General features: G+C 35.6%; 2 protein-coding genes across 2 annotated transcripts; one reads left to right on the top strand and one right to left on the bottom strand.

The window, feature by feature from the left end:
* Positions 1-36: 36 nt before the first annotated feature.
* epd (ependymin) lies at positions 37-2,197 on the bottom strand. Its single transcript, XM_082169214.1, has 6 exons — positions 2,068-2,197; positions 1,875-1,909; positions 927-1,061; positions 592-778; positions 402-486; positions 37-238 (listed from the first exon to the last, which is right to left on the bottom strand). Exons 1-6 carry the CDS (start codon positions 2,150-2,152, stop codon positions 115-117), a joined length of 651 nt encoding a protein of 216 aa, XP_082025340.1. The 5' UTR covers positions 2,153-2,197; the 3' UTR covers positions 37-114.
* Positions 2,198-12,065: 9,868 nt separating this feature from the next.
* Positions 12,066-14,422, top strand: LOC309498436 (uncharacterized protein). Its single transcript, XM_082169203.1, has 5 exons — positions 12,066-12,131; positions 12,667-12,831; positions 12,967-13,068; positions 13,151-13,366; positions 13,930-14,422. The coding sequence occupies exons 1-5, from the start codon at positions 12,111-12,113 to the stop codon at positions 14,317-14,319; spliced, it is 894 nt and encodes a 297-aa protein (XP_082025329.1). The 5' UTR covers positions 12,066-12,110; the 3' UTR covers positions 14,320-14,422.
* The last annotated feature ends 31 nt before the right edge of the window (positions 14,423-14,453 follow it).

The following is a 14,453-nucleotide window of genomic DNA, read 5'->3' on the forward strand; positions in this document are numbered from 1 at the left end:
GGCATTTTCTGAAGAAAGAGAGATGGATACAGGATATATTTTGATTTAAATGCTCTTTTTATTATTGCGTGTAGCCATCTTTGGCAGTTTGTATATCATGTCATGTTTTTTTCTTCAGTCGTGGAACAGGTCGAAGAAGCTGTGGTCGTCTGGGGCCTCCTCGAATGCCACGCCATCACAATAGGCCGGGGGCACAAAGGCTTGTGGGTCATCAACTTCTGGATCAACACCAAAGAAACTGAAGCAGAAAATAGCTCGGTTAATTGACGTATGCAAAACTGCAGGATACAATAAACTGTAGTCATCCTCGAAAGATTTGAAACAAATGTGTTTCTGAGAAACTTGAATACTCTGCAGTACTCTTAATAGTGTTCCTATAACGCATTCAGTCTCTGCATTACCTGAAGAGAAGGTCCTTCTTCTCACCATAGTATGATCCAGAGACCGGCAGACAGCCACAGGAAGTGGTTGACAGAGAGTAGTGAGCTGAAAAGAAAATCAAAACATGATTGTTTTTATTCTGAAAAGCAATAGAATAACTACATAAGTAAAAAAAAAAAAAAAAAAAAAGAAGAAGAAAAAGGTAAGGACCATGAAGTTCGGGGAACTTTCCATGCCAGACCCGGACTCGCAGTCCCTGTTCTGTGACACTGGGGCTGCCCATGTAAATCTCAGACTCGTGAGTGGCATCGGGTGGAATCTCCATCAGGTGTTTGCGGAACTGCAGAGTTTCCTTCTTGCAACTCTCATTTTTACTGTCTATCTCATAAAGTGTACCCTTTGAGAAAAAAGTGCTTTATTATATATTGTAAGGTTCAACAAAAATTCAATCACAAGCTGAAAGAGGAAGAGGAATAGAGAGGAAGAGGAAGAGGAAGAGAGAGAGAGAGAGAGAGAGAGAGAGAGAGATCGCTGACTAGGCCTACCTCTTCAAAATGTATGAGCACATCCATATACGAAGTTTTGTTCGCATGAGTAGTGTCTTCCACAAAACGAAATTTACTCGCTTTGGAGTCATAACTGAACTCTCCAGATGCAAGGTCATGACCCCCCGTTGAAACCTGAATGTTTGTTTTGCATGTCAAACAAAAGAGAACCGTAAAAATGTTAAAGTTAGTCAGTAAAAAATACTATTTATTTAGATTTTAATAATTCAGATGTTTCAAATAGCTTTCAAGGTCTCTGGTAATGAAACTAAATACAAGGTTTTAAGATTGAAATAAAAATGTCAAATCCTTTTTGCAAAGGCAAATATATGCGCTCCACCACATTGCTTTGTGTTAAGCAAATGTTGGTAACTATGTTCATGTTAGTAAATACATTAACTAATATTAACGAATGAGACCTTATTTTAAAGAGATTTGTTACTGTATTTGTTCATCTTTGTTAACTTTAGTTAATAAAAATACAGTCGTTCATTGTTAGTTCATGTTAGTTCACACTGCGTTAACTAATGTTAACAAATACAACATTTGATTTTAATAAGGTATTAGTAAATGTTGAAATGAACATTAACAAAGATTAATAAATGTTGTAGAAGTGCAGTTCATTAGTTCATGTTAACTAATGTGGTTAACTAATGAAACCTTAATGTAAAGTGTTACCCAAATGTTTTAACACAAAGGCTAGAATGCTTTTATTGGGAATACCATCACTAAACACTTTGTTTTTGAATAGCTTAAAAAGCTGTCTGCCCATCACTGAATTAGAATGTTTCATAAATAGTGAAAAAATGAGGGCTTGTGCTTGTATTCAGATGACGCAGCATTTTTTAAAGGCTTTATTTTAAAGGTTCTCTCATTACTGAGCCAAATTGTACTGCCTAACAGCCTGCTTTAATTATTAAACAACCCATTGAAATGTTGTACACTCACCACTTTCATTGTTCCACTGGTCAAAGGTGGGGAATCTGAAAAATACATTAAAAAGTTTATTTCTTCCACAAAATCTGCAGCTTCTGAGAATGTTCAAATTCAAAATGTTCTCAATACAAAACAGAAAAACTAATATTATAGAAGCAGATTATTCTTTAACCACAAAGACAAGAAATGTATATAAAGTTCTTACGACACGGCTGGCGTTGAGAAGAAGCCCATGCGACGGCACAGAGGCACGAGAACACCACACAGAGCAGCTTGACTGTATGCATCATTGCTCTCTAACTTTCTTCAGGTCCAGACACTTCCAACCTCGTTCAGACTGTGCTTTTTATATATAACCCCTGCACCCCATATAAATGCCCCCTCCCTTTTGGACATCCAGCAATGCAATAAACAAAAGATGTCGAAATCACCTTCTGTTGTATGTGCAAATAAGAAAGCTGGACAAAATTGGCACAAATGACCATTTACAAGACAAATAGGGTCAAAAAGAAAAGCTTAATTCAAGCAAACAATCGCCCTGGTCCGCCTCTGATCGGCACTCAGGGGGTCTGGCTCCATACAGAGACAGTTGGTTTCACATCACATGATTTTGGTTCATGTAAGGTGATGATTGTGCAGTCTCAATCAAGGAAAAACAAAACAAACAAAAAAACAAAAGTGGGTTATACAGGTGTGAAAACAAAAGCCCATCTGGTACTTTGCTTGTCTTCTTCATTCAAATTTGTTTCTTAGCTGTAATTTCTAAATAAATGTGAAGGAAACATTGGTAACACTTTATAATAACGTTCATTAATACATTTTAACTTTTATTAAAAACATTATGCAATGCTTAGATAGTTAGTTAATATTCACATAGCTAGAAATATGAAAGAATGTGCTTGTTAATGTTAACTAATGAACTTATTAAACGTTACATAATGATTAATAGATCATTATTTAATGTAAAATGAAATGCTAACAAATTTCATTAAACTTTCAATTCATATCATCAAGCACTTTTTTAAAAATCTACAAAGTATTTTGACAGATGGTTTTCAATGATTAAAGTAATCATTCAAAAATCATTAACAAACATTATATAATGCTTAACTGATCATTAGTTAACATATATTCATTTAGCTATGAGATAATGTGCTTGTTAATGTTTAAATAAACTTACTACAGATTACATAATAATTAACAGATCATTATTTATTGTAAATAAAATGCTAACAAATTTATATTACATTTATATTAAACTTATATATTACCAAATGCACTTTTTTACATTTACAAATGTTGTGAAAACATTTATTTCATTTAAATTTAAGCTCTTCAATCACTATGCATTTGAACAAATTAATATTTAACTCATCATAAATTCGCTCTTCGTTTGTTGTGGTGTGTATGCAGACTTCTACTATTTACACATTTTTACAAATCATTTATTAATTATTTGTTCATGTTTTTGTAGCAATCTAAAGTTGAAACTATTTATCATATGTAAATGTTTATAAATGTTCACAATTAGTCATTTAGTGCCTTTATGGGCATGACAACGTTTGTGTAAAGGGTGGTTAGTTAAGTTTAGCTAAATGCTTGCAAAAGACACATTCTTTTTGAAATTATAATTTGGGTGCAACACATGTTTTTATTTCTTCAACACTATCCTATACCCTTAAACAGGATTTTCCTTGAATCAAACTTCAACAGAAGAATATACAAATATTTAATATAAAAAGTTTCCTTATAGTAATCAAACTGACCCCTGTACACTGTTGACCCCTTAACTAATCCTTAAATCTACCCATCCCACCAAACCTTTCCCTAACCACCCGTATCACACCTCAATAGCAGCAAAAGTATTTTGCGATAGAACATGCACAATAAGTACATTGTACCTAACAATTTTTTATTAATTTTTTGGCATAAGTACAGACACCTAATATAAAGTGAAATGTCATTGTGAAAATCATTGTTATATTGTTCATTTTTCAGTTGGACATCAGGATCACTCAGAGCTACCAGCTTTTTGCATTTGTACATTTGTAAATGTAAAAAAAGTGCATTGGGTAATATATGAACTGAAGTTTAATGCCATTTGTAAGCATTTTAATTTACATAAATAAAGATCTGTTAATCATAACTTCATAGTTAACATTCTCACATTATAAAAAATTTCTAGCTATTTGAATATATATTAACTAATGATCCATTAAGAATGATATAATGTTTGTTAATTATTTATTAATGAAACAGAAACATTCTGGTCGGTTGATTTTTCACCCATGCAATACATATTTCTGTACAATTGGTGGTCACACAAGGTAAAGACAAGACTCAAATGTTAAATTCAGCTGTTGTTGAATCTTCACACCTGAGACATGCACAAACTCAACTGCATATCTAGAAACTTAAAAGAGATTTTAATATAATTGATTCTGTTTTCTTGTAAAGAGGACACAAGAAATCCCCCTATAAATGTTTGCAGGCGACTTTCACTACTGCTGTTTTATGACAGGGATTGTCAGGAAATGGATCTGAAATTTGCTTTTAGATGGTAAAGATATGGGTGTGGAAAATTGTTCTCAAATCAGTTTTAAAGAACTGCTTCGTGTGCTAGCTAATGCATGTTGTGTAATCTGGATCTTTCAAAAAATCACATTAGGCGCTTTTCTTACTCAGATTGTAAGAGTCAGACTAATACAGTTCCGATTCCTGTGTGGGTGTTTGGTGCAAACATTGCCTGTGTAACTGTAAATAATGTACAAAAAACATATTGTTATTTAAACTGGCTTGCATAAATGCTAAAGCCTTAAAGCAAGTGAAAGTTTTCATAATGAATTTAAGATGAAAGCATAATATATGTAATGAATACCAAAAGAGGAGTTGACCATGTGTGGTGAGCCCAGATGTTCACCTTTGTGAGCTCCGTTCTGCTGGAGTCAATGCGGGATACTTGGTGAAATTTTGTTTATTTGCTTTCCCTGCTTGATGCAGTCTTGTTTTCTAGGCAAAAGGGAACATCAAACCAGAAGGAAAATCAAAATCACATTTTAAAGGCAAAGCTAAATCTTCATTTATATTACAATGCAATCTCTACACCACTGATCGAGCACGCATTGCCTTTGTGATCTCTCTCCTCTCCGGACGTTCCAGTTACTAAATCATTGTCTGCTAAATGATAGATTTACCACCATGCTCAGAACATTTTCCACATATCAGTATTTAATTATTACACTGCAAAAAATTATTGTTGGCTTAACTTAAAAAAGTAAGTTACCTGGTTGCCTTACAATTTTGAGTTAATTGAAATAAAAAATTTGAGTTAATACAATGAATTAATCTGGTTTAATCAACAGAAGCTCAAAATATTATGTTCTCTGAACCACATTAATTATCTTAGTTGATTTGACAAAAGAAAAAATAATGAAAATAATGAAATTTTTTTTTTTTACAGTGTATAATATAACTTTATTCATAGAAACAACAAAATGTTTTAAAATTATTATATTTTTAATAACTGCTCACAATTTGTCCTTGAATGTATCTGAGGTATAATTGTTTTCAGGAATGTTTTTCCTGCAACTTTGGTTAAGGATAAGTGTGTCTCTTTTTTGCAACACTAATTGTACAAATATACTGTATATGCATCTTGATATTGTTATGTAAAGTGAATGAATGTAAAAGGTCTATCAAGAGGTCTGCTGGCCCATGGAGAATCAGCCCAAAACATATAAGATGAGGCCTTCTTTCTTATATTCTAATATCAGCGATAGCTTTAGGTTCTCATTGCCATCTTGTGGATCATTTGAAAGCAACAGCCCCTTTTCCCCTGATCGACTTCTAAATGTGTGCAGACTGGAGACTCGAGGGGTTTCGGCCTCATTCATCAGGCTACCAGGCACTGAGCAGGACACTTTTCTCTGGGACTGAAGGTGCTAATCAACAACATCTCATAGTTTAGCTAAGGCATGTTTAGCAGTTTTGGGATCTGGGATCACCTTTAGGAATCCAGTATCAGATCAAAGATTACACGGGATCAAGTATTGTTATTTGCGCTCTCTCTCTGATTTGTTATCGCAATTGTTTTCTTTTGTCAAATCAACTTAGACAATTCATGTGGTTCAGATAACATTATATATATTGGGTTTCTATTTATTAAACCAATCTCCTTCATTGTATTAACTCAATTTTTTTTATTTCAATTAAATTAAAGGCAACCTATTAACTTTAAGTTAAACCAACAATGATTTTTACAGTGTAGTTGTGGAGATATGTATTTTTTTCTTGACAACACTGTCACTCAACCAATAAAATGTTTACTAATATTATAAATATTATTATCCGTAGTAGTGTTTAGCATTATTACAGTTTTTCTCAATTGCTTAAACACTATAACCAGGCTTTTGAACTAAAATTTCAAAACCATAATGCCATTTATCAAAAATCACACCCATTTCCCTAAACTATAAAGACTATTCCCTGTTTTGACACATGAGTCAGATTTGTTGAACTGTCACTGCAAAACTCTCCACACAAATCCCTTCATTTCTCATTGCCTAGACCATGTTGTCATTTAGAAAGCACTAGCATTCAATATTGTTCACTCAAGTCAGCACAGCTTCAGCTCAGTTAGCACACAATTACCCAAGTGGAAACACTAAGAGTCAAAATTGAACACGCATCAAGCAGATCCTTCAATAGATAGATAAAAGGGCCCAAATCAGTTTGAGTTTTGGAACAATGGATCCAGAAAGACATGAAGGAAGAGATCGAGGATGTATAAGAAGGAGGAGGAGGAAGGGCAAGGGCAAGAAGACAAGCAGTCTCTTCAAGCCACTCTAGCCCATGTCTTTGTCAATGGTATGACTGTGAGGGAGGCTGGGCTACGAGTAAGGCCAAATTTGAGTCGCTTTACCAAAATTCTATCACTGAATAAGAGACAAACATTTCCAATAGTCTTTGATGAGGTTTATTTTCTTGCAAGAAAAGGCCAGCAGTCGTACAGTCACACAGAGCGGCTGCAGAGTGTGACAGTGAAGGGAGGGCATCCTTTCTCCTTTATAGTCTTGACTCCCAGAATGTTATCTTTCTAGGCAAATGATGATATTTCAACCACATGTGGAACATTCTTAGACGTGTTCATCATATTGTCTCCTTGAGTGGAGGCCCTCCTGTCACGACCAACACTCTTTACCATTCCAATACACTTTCATATTAGAATAAGGTTTGTGTGTGCTCTTTTACTGTCATATGATGGCCACACACATCTTACGTAAGTAAATATATATATTAAAAATATATTAAAAATTAGAGGGAAAAAAAAAGAAGAAAAAAAGTAAAACAGCCCTTTTGTGTGTGTGTGTGTGTGTGTGTGTGTGTGTGTGTGTGTGTGTGTGTGTGTGTGTGTGTGTGTGTGTGTGTGTGTGTGTGTGTGTGTGTGTGTGTGTGTGTGTGTGTGTGTGTGTGTGTGTGTGTGTGTGTGTGTGTGTGTGTGTGTGTGTGTGTGTGTGTGTGTTGTACTGTGTAGTATATGAATGAATAAAAATATGCCAATGTATCCATTGGTTGTGTCTTTTGTGTTCATCATGTGAAAAGGTTTGTGAGGGGGGGAACCACAAGCAACATAACTTACCAGTTTTGGAAATGTTGCTTTGAATTTATTGCACCAGTGTGTAAGATTATGTTGTAGTGTGTGTGATTTTAAGGGCTTGTGTGTCCTGTCTGAGGGCAAAGTTTGGTTTTTCAGCAAGAGTGAATGGTTTTGAGTCTAGAGTTTCATTTTGACCTGAAAATAGGATGTTTGGGGAATTGGGTGAGACGTTATGGATTTGTGTTTACAGTTTTGAGAATACGAGGCATAGTTTCAAGAAATGTGTTTAAGCAATCGAGAAAAACTGTAATAACTACACTTGATATCAGAGAGTTTGTCTGACTGTGTTTCTGTAATCCCTGAATTTTGAGTGTCTTTAGTTCACTTTCAGAGACAAGGAGAATACCAGACATTGTGATACCAGACAGAAGAAGATACCATCGGAACCAGAATATATACTGACTGATCTCATTTGATGGCCATTCTGTCACTTGGTTAAAGATTGGGTTGCTCATATGAATATTGCAGCACTGGATTTAATGTCCTGACAACCCAACTTGGCAAAAATGCAGTTTAAAAGAAATTTGAGTAAGAAAAAGGGGGAGAAAGAAATTGAGAGAGAAAGAGAAAGAGAGAGAAGTGAGACCACAGGTTTTAGCTGAGAAAATTAATAAAACTGATGTGTCATAAGGAAAACTAATATACAGTATTGGATGAGTCAGGATTGAGAATGACAGCAAAGACAGAAGTAGAGACACTACTGGAAAAAATAAATGAGGAAGAACTACCGGAAACATATCAGGAGGGAAGTTGAAATCAAAAGTGTGTTTATGTCTCATGTTGTTTATATTGTAACTTGCTATGCAAACGCATGGCTTCGCCCGCATTAAATCCACTTAAAATATTAAATGTGTGTGAGTATAACATGTGTATGTTCTGAATGACCTATTCATGCATGAACAGTCATTTGAGTCATAAGTGCCCGTAGACATCGTGACCCCCTGTGAAAACTGTGTGGGTGTCTGTGAGTTGAGAACTACCCCCTCCCACGAGTCACCACTATGCAACAAGAAATGACAAAATGTACATCACCGCTTTTCTCCGCCTCCACCCTTGTGGTTTCTGCCCTACACTTCTCTGTTCTTGCCCCCTCCACAGAGGATCACTCGAGGGATTACCAGGAAGAAACATGACAGTGTCTGCTAGACTTAAGTAAAGGAGGCATAAGGCCTAAAAAAACGGAAAAAAGGACCAGTGCTATAGTACACATTGGGTTTCAAAAGTCTGAAACCATATTAATAATCTGGCACTCAAAATTTTGAAAACTTGGACAATTAAAAAATCTTAACATTTTTCAAACAAAGAAATGCAATAATGTAATAAATATTGAATCAATAATATTTGTCATAAATATTTCTGACTCTACACTATTTCTAGGCCACTAATCAAATAAAGTTCATTTCTAACAATGATCATTTAATAAACATGCTGAATTACATGATCATCAGGTTTTACACAAAGTTCATGCAGCTCTACTGCTGCCAATGAAGCAAAAGGGGGACAAACCAAATACTAAGACATTCTAAAAACCATGCATATTTTCAATGAGAATGTTTTTTGTAACACTGTACAGTGAAGTCTCATTTGTTAACATGAACGAACAATAAGCAATTTATTTTTTATATTTATTAATCTTTGTTAGTGACCTTTGTAGTGAGTTACTAAAACATTTCTAATCATGTTAGTTTACAGTGCATTGACCAATGTTAACAGATACAACTTTTGATTTTAATTCCCCCAGTTTCTCAGACAAGGCTTAAGCCTTGCATGTTTGAACTGAAAAGTAACTTGCACTGACATATCTTAAATAATGTCAGTGCCATTGTTTTGTCTCAAGACGCACACCAGTAATGTTTTTTTCTAAGGCACATTTATAAAAGCTATTTTAAATGCTACTTAAATGCCCTAATTGAACTAAGGCCTAATCCTGGCTTAATCTTAGTCCTGTTCGGGCTCAGTTGAGGCCCCAATCGGGCCTCAATGTTGTAGTAAATGTTGAGAATAACATTAGCTGAGAATAATAAATGCTGTAGAAGTATATGTACAATAATTATGTACCTTTCAGTCTTTACTCTCTCAAGTGATGTTAATTTTCTGAGACAGAATGAAGAGTGACAGAGTGAAGAATGACAGAGAGAAAGAGTGACGGAGTGAGAGAGAGAGAGAGAGAGAGAGAGAGAGAGAGAGAGAGAGAGAGAGAACGAGAGCACTGGAGAAAGGAAGTGTTGCTCAACCCAAAACTACTGCTAATGGAGAAAAACATGAAGTGATACGCTCATGTGGTGCAACTGCGGATTTGCATCACCAAATAAACCTCAGCATTTCTACTCACTGTAATCTATATATGTCACCTTACATAACAGCAGTGGTCAGAATATGTGGCATCTTCTGTTAAACGATGGTCATGTGATTACCTAAACATCCAGTGACACCATGATGCATGTCTAACACTCTATGTCTTCACAGAAAAATGAAATCGCTGTGTGTTGTTAGAATGGATATTCCCTCAAAAAAGAGAGAGAATGAAAAAAAATGTTTTGTAGTATAAGGATATCCCAGCTTAGACAGACTGAAAGAAAGTAAAGGGAATGTACAGGAACAGCCCAGAGGATTTTCTTTTAAAACTGCTGTTTTTTTTTTTATGTTAATAGTTAAATTCAGTTGTTCCTCAAAACAAATAGTGATGCATGTGCTAAGACTGAATTGTACCAGTTTACCTACTGTTTTCTGATTTGCATGCAGGTCAAAAAATATTTTGAAGAACTGTAAAAAACAAACAAACAAAAAGCATCTACATTATAAATAAACCTCTTCCCATTTCCATAAGCAGCAGAAAATCCTGAAGAGAACAAAATTCTTCTAAATGTTTCTTCAGCAATCTAATGATTTCATTCATTTTTATAGCATATATATAGTACATAAGGTTTATAAATGTGCACAACATTTTAATTGCAGACAAATTACAAAATCAGATAGATCAGTTCTAAAGTGCTATAATTATAAAAGACAAAAAAGAAGAGAAAAAAGGGGAGAAAAAAAGATGTGCTATATGTACAGGCGATATAAGGGTGCAATGCATGTGAAGATGTTTCAAATTGACAGATATTGTGGTCTCCTTAAGAAGGTACTTTTTGTGAATGTACGGCCCAGCTGTCATGGGGCAAAACAGAAATTTCATTCTCATGTAGAAAACAGCAGTTGAGTAACGTCAGAAAGAGACAGAGACTAGCATTGGAGGGTCTTCCCCACAGGGACTGCCGTGTGAGTTTCCATGAAACAGACATTGGTTGTAAAATGTAAAATATGATTTTATGTAACAGCACCCATACATTTATGCATGCTTGTTTTTTTATTTATACATCAGCTGAACCATTTTCTGCAACATGTTTGAAATCACTCCCTGATGTGAGATGTACAAGTCTATTTTGAGAGCGTATCAGTGAAATTTGTTTTGAATATATATAAATGAATATTTAACATCTTTAAACTGATGCTTTGAAAATTTATTTTGTATATATTATTAACTTACATTCTGTCAATTGCATCTATACGTCCTAATTTAGGGTCACACTTTATAGGCGTCTTTACTAAATTGTTAAATGTAGGCTACTTATTGTGTGTATTGAAAAATCACTGTTGCTGCTCCTGAGGTGGGATTCAAGTCAGCGACAGGTTTAGTAGTATGGTTAGGTTTATAGGTGGGTTAAGGGGTAAGACAATGGTCAACAGTGCAATTATAGATGTAATTACAGAAATGAATTACAGGTGCAGGTATTTTTAAAATATAAATTCAATGTGAAAACACTATCAAATAATAAATGTAATTATTAGTACATGAAGATTCTTTTTTTTCAATGTCTCTATATTGGTTTAATTTGTGTTTAGTCATTTTACCTGTCATTTCAATGTAACTCCATCAGTTTAAACAATAAGAAATGAGTTACAGTGGTGAAATCACAATCTGAGCACCATCACCCTGAGGGGACAGCAGAACATCTAGATTATGATTTGGTTGGATTATGTTAATGTTACTAGATGCTAAATGACAAAACTGATATCATCTGAACAAGCAGATTGTCTTTCAGACTTTGGGTGACTAACATATCACACTCACAGCCACACACAGACAATGCTTTATCTAAATAAGGATAGACTTCTACAGTTTTTATACAGATAATTGCAAACCCTTAAAGACTAACCCAAACACCAACAGAACGTGTGTGTGTGTGTGTGTGTGTGTGTGTGTGTGTGTGTGTGTGTGTGTGTGTGTGTGTGTGTGTGTGTGTGTGTGTGTGTGTGTGTGTGTGTGTGTGTGTGTGTGTGTGTGTGTGTGTGTAGATATATATAGAGAGATATAGATAGATAGATATATATATATATATAGCTTTTAAAGGCTTACAACATACATCAAAACACTGTACCATCTTCAAGACTATACTGTACTTCTTGGAACGGCCGAAAAGAAGAACTAACACTGGCATTCCCAAAAATAAACGAAACCGAAACGATGTACAGAGAGAATATAAAAGATAAAATCTCTGGTGCATCATCATCTCAAATCACCGACGACGACTCAACAATCAAGGTCTGAAATGTCAAATATTCAAACGGAGGTAAGAGCCGATATCTTTTGAACTTTTTTACCAAAAACTAATTACCAGAAACTAAACATCAGGCGATTTATTTTAATTGTTCAAATGATAATAAGCAATTTAATGTTAAAATGTTTTTCATTTAAATAAGACTATCACTTATTTGATCACTACCGATCCTGGTTAATCATCAATATTGGGTAGGCAACTGGTAGTAAACGTGTTTGACAGCATCACTGACAACATAGACTGAAAACATTTTTGTGTGTTTATTGATGTAATAAGCCTGTACGTAAGGTCTGTTTAGCGCATCTAATTCAGAGTACCTTAACTCTAGGCATAATATCCACTTAGTTATGCAGGACAGTGTGCTACTGCGGTTTTCTGACGTGAAATATGATTTGCAAATATGATCTCGGGAAAAAAAAAAGCTGGCGAATTAGTCCAAACTGTGATAAAACCGTATTGTGTCTCATGAAACATAATTGAAGCCTATCTAATATACGAGGTATCACAACTTTGAATGATTTGACAGTTTCACTCTCCATTCTCCCAGATGTTTGGGCGATGTCAGACTCTTTTTTGCATCCTCATCCTCATGTGTATGGTGTTTACAAATACTTCTTCGCCTCTCGGCCACAGAGGAGCGCTGTCCTTCTCCAATTCACTGCGCCTCACGCGCACTGTCCGCGCCAGCGTCCAACAACTGCTGTCCCGATACGTAAGAGAACTAATGCATATCTTCTATTGTAACCAAAACAAATTAACGCCAACATTCCGATTTGTACTGTTTTATTTTATTGTTATGATTATTCAGTTTGTATCTAAAGTTCCACACCATGTGGTTTCTTGACAGAAACAGCAGGTGTTTGGTGGCGAGCTCTTTGAACACGGAGACCTGAAGCTGAGTACACTACCCACGGTGACTGTCAGTTATCGGACCTGGCTACACATGCAGGTGTGCAAGCATATCTTTATCACGTAGTATTTAAGTTGGTTTACAGCATGAGGATATGTTTTAACAGTTTTGTTTGGTTCAGGACACTGAGCGTTTGCGTTTGGCCTCTCACTACCTCCAAACTTTCTGGACTCACCTGGAAGGACAACGGCAGCAGTTTGAGAGAGAAAGAGATGCGACGAAAGCAAGAAGAGAGCAGAGAAGAGACAAACGAGGAAGGCCACAGCCCACCTTGAGCCAAAGTTTTGTCCGTCTGCAAATAGATCTGCGGGATCTAATGAGACAAGTCAACTCACAGGTACAAGTGCAGACTTGATACAAAACAGCGTCCCAGCCATTGACACATCATTTCACAACTCTGATGATTAACTCATCATGCTCCCGTTAAAGTTGCAAAACATAGGGGCGCTTACCAGAATATTTATGAAAATCCCAAGGGGATTTTTTTTTAGGGTAGGCCTATATAGAAAATATTTGTGATATAATTCAATCTAAAAATAATAACAATAATGTCAGTTTTAGTCATATTTGTTGGTCTGCCTCGTGATCTCCGTGTGATCATTTTCTGACTGGTAGACCTTATACAGTCCAATTCTTGATTCTAGGTTACTTTGAGACTTCTAAATAATAATATTACATTAGAATATTACATACTATTGCAATATTCTAAATCCAGGGTCAGATATGAAAAAAAAAAAGAATTTTCTTTAAATCTTTATTTCTAACATTAATGATCTGTTAAGTATTTATAAGGTTATACTGTTTGCCAAAACGACTGAGTTATTATAGTGTTACCAAAGAAATCTAGCCTTTTGGGACAAAACAACAGGCTGACTCTTGTTTATCTCTCTTCATCTGCAGTTGAAGAGTATCACACAGGTGTCTGCATCCACAAAATCGCCACTTCTCCATGCCCTACACTCCACTTCATCGTCCAGTCCGTTTCCCAGCACCAGAAAGCTCCAGGGCCCAAGACCCACTGTTAACCCTCGGAGCTCTGCACACTTCACCGTACAATCACCTCAGACCTTGAACTCTGCCGACAGAGGATTGACCTCAGCGACAGAGAAGAGCACCGTTAGCCTCCTGCAACCCACCCGGGCATCGACGCTCACCTCGACCCAGCGGACCACAACAGCAGGGGAGTCACTTTGGATTCAGCATCTGAGAGGGTACGTGATACTGAGAGATCTAGAACGGTACTTGAGCAGATTGGCTCGAGATTACACTGTGCTCCAAGCCAAATACTGAAAAACACATCAAGAAAAACCTTTAAAAAAAGAAAAACCAAGTATTGGACAAACAAGGAATTAAATTATAAAACATAACCAAGGAAATGCATGATTGAATACACTAACATTCATTTCCCTAAAGAACTTCATGTC

Source organism: Leuciscus leuciscus (genome assembly GCF_965113295.1).
Source record: "Leuciscus leuciscus genome assembly, chromosome: 5".
NCBI lineage: Eukaryota > Metazoa > Chordata > Actinopteri > Cypriniformes > Leuciscidae > Leuciscus > Leuciscus leuciscus.

What these genes read in the sequence shown, in the direction of transcription:
- epd (XM_082169214.1), bottom strand. Translation starts at nt 2,152, where the DNA reads ATGATGCATACAGTCAAGCTGCTCTGTGTGGTGTTCTCGTGCCTCTGT. An exon ending in TGCTCATACATTTTGAAGAG is followed by an intron (nt 779 to 926) that starts GTAGGCCTAGTC and finishes TTTTTCTCAAAG; the next exon opens with GGTACACTTTATGAGATAGA. An exon ending in AAAGTTCCCCGAACTTCATG is followed by an intron (nt 487 to 591) that starts GTCCTTACCTTT and finishes TTTTCTTTTCAG; the next exon opens with CTCACTACTCTCTGTCAACC.
- LOC309498436 (XM_082169203.1), top strand. Translation starts at nt 12,111, where the DNA reads ATGTCAAATATTCAAACGGAG. An exon ending in TGTCAAATATTCAAACGGAG is followed by an intron (nt 12,132 to 12,666) that starts GTAAGAGCCGAT and finishes CCATTCTCCCAG; the next exon opens with ATGTTTGGGCGATGTCAGAC. An exon ending in AACAACTGCTGTCCCGATAC is followed by an intron (nt 12,832 to 12,966) that starts GTAAGAGAACTA and finishes GTTTCTTGACAG; the next exon opens with AAACAGCAGGTGTTTGGTGG.